The sequence below is a fragment of the Chiloscyllium plagiosum genome, chromosome 18 (genome assembly GCF_004010195.1).
Source record: "Chiloscyllium plagiosum isolate BGI_BamShark_2017 chromosome 18, ASM401019v2, whole genome shotgun sequence".
Lineage (NCBI taxonomy): Eukaryota > Metazoa > Chordata > Chondrichthyes > Orectolobiformes > Hemiscylliidae > Chiloscyllium > Chiloscyllium plagiosum.
The window spans coordinates 2391266-2397223 of NC_057727.1; the positions used below are offsets into that span (position 1 = coordinate 2391266).

The window sequence follows — 5958 nt, forward strand, 5'->3', positions numbered from 1 at the left end:
GAGAGATATTGAGAGATGGAGAGGATTATCAAGGGAAGGAGAGGGATTTTGAGGAAGGGAGAGGGATATCGAGGGAGGGAGAGGGACATCAAGGGAGGGAGAGGAATGTTGAGTGATGGAGAGGGATATCAAGGGAGGGAGAAGGATTTCGAGGGAGGAAGAGGTATTTCGAGGAAGGGAGAAGGATAGACGGAGGGAGAGGGATATCAAGGAATTTCACAGGAGGGAATGGGATATTGAGGGAGGGAGATGGATATTGTGGGAGTGTGAGGGATGTCGAGGGAGCGAGTGGGATTTTGAGGGAGGGAGAGGGGTTATTGAGAATTTCCAGGGAGGGAGTGGGACATTGAGGGAGGGAGAGGGGCATTGAGGGAGGGGGATATCGAGGAAGGGAGTGGAATATTGAGGGAGGAGGTGGAACATCGAAGGAGCGAGTGGAATATCAAGGGAAGGAGAGGGATATCGAGGGAGAGAGTGGGACATTGAGTGAGCGAGTGGAATATCGAGGGAGGGGGCGGGACATCGAGGGAGGGGGATATCTAGCCTCCCTGTCACGGGGAGAGGTTGGTCGTGTTTTAGCTCGATCTTTCTCTCCCCTTCGCTGTTCCCTTCCACCCTCTGGCCCCCTCGTCTCCTCGATGTACCACTTCTTGCCCCTCTCCTACCTACATCCTATTTCCCCACTCTCTACCTCACCTGAATGATCCCTGCCCCCTCCTCCTGCCCTCCCTCCACTCTCTGGGTGTTTGTTGGAACGACCCTGGAAGGGGTGAAGACAATTACCCCGAGAGCCACTGACCTGAACAATATTGAGCACGAAGCCAGCCAGCACCATGCCTTGCCCAGCAAGCAGGAAGGGCACTACCACCTGAGCACAGATATCCAAACCCGATTCTGCCTTCAGTTCCACCAGTGCCACCTTCTCCCTCGGCCGATCCTCAGCTGGTGCTGCTGCCATGGGTGTGGGCTTCTCATCCTCCGCGTTGTCCTCTCCCCTCCCTCGCTGCCTCTGCTCGGCACGTCCTCCATCACTCAGCCCTTGCTCAATTCTCCTTCTGCGTACCTTCCCTTCATCCATCCTTGACCTTGAACAGGGAACGAGGGAATAGAAACCAGAATCGAGTAAGGTCGGCGCAACGTTGTGGGCCGAAGGGCCTGCACTGCGCTTTAATGTTCTACGATTTAAGGCACAAGATCGAAAAGTGCGGATTGTCCGAGAGATGCTCAGAGAGCTGTTTTCGATTGTACGACTGGCTTGCCATAACCTACACGGAGTGGAGGTAATTAGATCACTTCTAGCAGGCAGCCAGCACGGGGAGGGAGGGGCGAATGGCCATGCTGTGTGCTGTTCAAGAGCAGGCAGAGGGCAGGATTCATTAAAAAGCATCATGTTCGGACACGGTCTCCTTTACCATGACCACCCAGACAGTCTCGCCTCACCCCGAAGGGGAACCTGACCAAACCCCAGAGAGCTGGTGGGAGAGGGGGTCAGTGTGGGGGGAGCTCACTCCCACAGGGACTGGGTGAGGGGAATAATTTCATCCCTTTAGCAGCAAGTTGGGGATTCATGAGAAAGGGCAGGAATGTTGGATCAACCATGAGCCTGTCGAATGGCACAGCAGGCTGGAGGGGCCGAATGGCGCCCTCCTGTTCCTGTTTCCTATGATCCCAAAACCCACCCAATGGTCCTGCTGAATCTGCCTCCCGTATGCAGACAGTGCATTCCACACCCTCTCCACTGGCTGGGTGAGGACGATGGTGAGGGAATATTGCACCAGTATTCCCAGCCAACACTCTTGGAAGGCAGCTCAAACCCCAGCACAGTGACCGGTGCTACGGAAATTCAGTTTCTACGGCTGGAACAGAAAGCCGCTCTCAGTAACAGTGACCACAACACTACCATCGATTTGTCAGGAAAACCCCAGGAAACAGCCATCCTTACCTGGTCGGGGCCTACACGTGACTCCAGACCCACAGCAACGGGGTTGACTCTTAACTGCCCACGGGGGGGCAATTAGGGATGGGTGATCAATGCTAGGCCCGGACCCTGAGAATGAATTTAAGAAGATCCTCAGACAGCACCTTCCAAACAGGACCCTGATTTCAGAAGCAGTGAGGGGTTGGCTGGTAAATCCTGGTCCAGATGGGGATGAACCCCATCCACTGAAGGGACACCAATTGGCCTCAGGACACTGCAGAGGGATTCCCCAGGCATCAATGTTAAAGAGGGAAAGCTGAGTCAAGATGCATCACTCATCTGGAACCCTGTACCCCGGGATTACTTGATCCTCTACAGGCTGCGTTTCCTTCACTGGAACATGCTACCTTTCAGAAAACTGGGCACAGAGTACTCTGGGGTGTCTCCAGACCTCCCAGTAGGCGCTAGGGAAATGCAAGTCCTCAAAGGAGTTTAACTCACCCCCGGTGCAGATGCTCTCAGGGACATTCCTTTCACATTCTGAATGATCCCATTGCACTTTGTTGTTGGGTGGGGTGGGGGGGTGGGGAAGCAGGATCCCCACCCTGAACACACCCGGGAGGGGTGGGGGTGTGAATTAGCCTCAGTTCCCTGGGTTTTACAGGATGTGAGGGAGTCTCTGCCCAGATCCCGATCCTGGGGCTCGCATTCCAGCAGCAATCTGCGATGCCTCTCCCAGTCGAACAGCTCGCCGTGTGGGGCTTCGGAACAAGTTCAGGAACGGGCAGGGGACCAATAACAACAGAAAATCAAACACGGGGTCAGGGAGGGGGGGTCTATTAAACTCCGGACTCTCTGAGAAAACTTTTTCCAAACTTCGAGAAAACTTTCTCTGGCAGCAAGTTCCGGGACAGCACCCGCCCCTTCCGCCTCCTGCTCTTCAATCTCATCATCCCAGCAACAATGCAGCTCCACAAACCCACAGCAATCCTGCAACAATGCAGCTCCACAAACCCACAGCAATCCTGCAACAATGCACCGCCACACACCCACAGTAATCCTGAAACATTGCAACTCCACAAACTCACAGCAATCACACAACAATGCAGCTCCACAACCCCACAGCAATCCCTCAACAATGCAGCTCCACTCACCCACAGCAATCCTGCAACAATGCAGCTCCACACACCCACAGCAATACTGCAACAATGCCGCTCCATACACCCACAGCAATCCTGCAACAATGCTCCTCCACAACGTCAGCAGCAATCCCGCAACAATGCAGCTGCACAAGCCAACAGAAATCCTGCAGCAATGCAGCTCAACAAAACGCACAGCAATCCTGCAACAATGCACCTCCACAAGGTCACAGCAATCTCACAACAATGCAGCTTCACACACACCCATAGCAATTCTGCAGCAATACAGCTCCACAAACCCACAGCAATCCTGCAACAATGCAGCTCCACAAACCCACAGCAATCCTGCAACAATGAAGTTCCAGAAACCCACAGCAATCCCGCAACAATGCAGCTCCACAAATCCACAGCAATCCCGCAACAATGCAGCTCCACAAATCCCTAGCAATCCTGCAACAATGCAACTCCACAAACCCACAGTAATCCTGCAGCAATGCACCTCCACAAACCCACACCAATCCTGCAACACTGCAACTCCACAAATCCCTAGCAATCCTGCAACAATGCAACTCCACAAACCCACACCAATCCTGCAGCAATGCACCTCCAGAAACCCACAGCAATCCTGCAGCAATGCACCTCCACAAACCCACAGCAATCCTGCAACAATGCACCTCCACAAGCTCACAGCAATCCCGCGACAATGCAACTCCAAAAACTCACAGCAATCCTGCAGCAATGCACCGCCACAAACCCACAGCAATCCCGCAGCAATGCACCTCCACAAACCCACAGCAATCCTGCTGCAATGCAGCTCCACAAACCCACAGTAATTCAGCAGCAATGCACCTTCACAAACCGACACCAATCCTGCAACAATGCAGCTCCACAAACCCACAGCAATCCCGCAACAATGCACCGCCACAAACCCACAGCAATCCTGCAAAAATGCAACTGCACAAACCCACAGGAATCCTGCAACAATGCAGCTCCACAAACCCACAGCAATCCTGCAAAAATGCACCTCCACACACCCACAGCAATCCCGCAACAATGCACCTCCACACACCCACAGCAATCCCGCAACAATGCAACTGCACGAACCCACAGCAGTCCTGCAACAATGCAACTGCACAAACCCACAGCAATCCTGCAACAATGCAGCTCCACAAACCCACAGCAATCCTGCTGCAATGCAGCTCCACAAACCCACAGCAATCCTGCAACAATGCACCTCCACACACCCACAGCAATCCCGCAACAAAGAACCTCCACAAACCCACAGCAATCCCTCAACAATGCACCACCACAAACCCACAGCAATCCTGCAACAATTCACCTCCACACACCCTCAGCAACCCTGCAACAATGCACTTCCATGGACCCGCAGCAATCCTGCAGCAATACACCTCCACAAACCCACAGCAATCCTGCAACAATGCACCTCCACACGCCCACAGAAATCCCGCAACAATGCAACTGCACAAACCCACAGCAATCATGCGACAATGCAACTGCAAAAAACCACAGCAATCCTGCAGCAATGCATCTCCACAGCCCCACACCAATCCCGCAACAATGCAGCTCCACAAACCCACACCAATCCTGCAACATTGCTCAACCACAAACCCACAGCAATACTGCAGAAATGCACCTCCACAAACCTACAGCAATCCCACAACAATGCAGTTCCACAAACCCACACCAATCCTGCAACAATGCAGCTCCAAAAACCCACAGCAATCCTGCAACAATGCAGCTCCACATGCCCACAGCAATCCCGCAACAATGCACCTCCACACACCCACAGAAATCCCGCAACAATGCAACTGCACAAACCCACAGCAATCCTACAACAATGCACCGCCTCAAACCCACAGCAATCCTGCAACAATGCACCTCCACTCACCCACAGAAAACCCGCAACAATGCAACTGCACAAACCCACAGCAATCCTGCAACAATGCACCGCCAAAAACACACAGCAATCCCGCAACAATGCAGCTCCACAACCCCACACCAATCACGCAACAATGCTGCTCTACAAACCCAGCAATCCCTCAACAATGCAGCTCCACACACATCCACATCAATCCTGCAACAATGCAACTGCACAAACCCACAGCAATCCTGCAACAATGCACCGCCACAAACCCACAGCAATCCTGCAACAATGCAGCTCCACAAACCCACAGCAATCCTGCAACAATGCACCTCCACACACCCATAGCAATCCTGCAACAATGCAACTCCACAAACCCACAGCAATCCTGCAACAATGTAACAAAACAAACCCACAGCAATCCTGCAACAATGCACCGCCACAAACCCACAGCAATCCTGCAACAATGCAGCTCCACAAACCCACAGCAATGCTGCAACAATGCACCGCCACACACCCACAGCAAGACCGCAACAATGCACCTCCACAAACCCACAGCAAGCACGCAACAATGCACTGCCACAAACCCACAGCAAGCCCGCAACAATGCACCGCCACAAACCCACAGCAAGCCCGCAACAATGCACCGCCACAAACCCACAGCAAGCCCGCAACAATGCACCGCCACAAACCCACAGCAAGCCCGCAACAATGCACCGCCACAAACCCACAGCAAGCCCGCAACAATGCACCGCCACAAACCCACAGCAAGCCCGCAACAATGCACCGCCACAAACCCACAGCAAGCCCGCAACAATGCACCGCCACAAACCCACAGCAAGCACGCAACAATGTAACAAAACAAACCCACAGCAATCCTGCAACAATGCACCTCCACACACCCATAGCAATCCTGCAACAATGCAACTCCACAAACCCACAGCAATCCTGCAACAATGCACCTCCACACACCCATAGCAATCCTGCAACAATGCAACTCCACAAACCCACAGCAATCC

General features: G+C 53.3%; 1 protein-coding gene across 4 annotated transcripts in view; it reads right to left on the reverse strand.

Annotated features, from left to right (window-relative positions):
- The window catches only part of LOC122558791 (solute carrier family 41 member 2-like), a 37414-nt gene that overhangs the window by 21149 nt on the left and 10307 nt on the right, over window positions 1-5958 (reverse strand). For 2 of the 4 annotated variants that reach the window (XM_043707569.1, XM_043707570.1), the window contains exon 2: window positions 800-1085. In XM_043707569.1, coding sequence (XP_043563504.1) covers window positions 800-1078 — 279 coding nt within the window. In that variant the 5' untranslated portion in view covers window positions 1079-1085. The other 2 variants (XM_043707567.1, XM_043707568.1) reach the window with 2 other exon arrangements.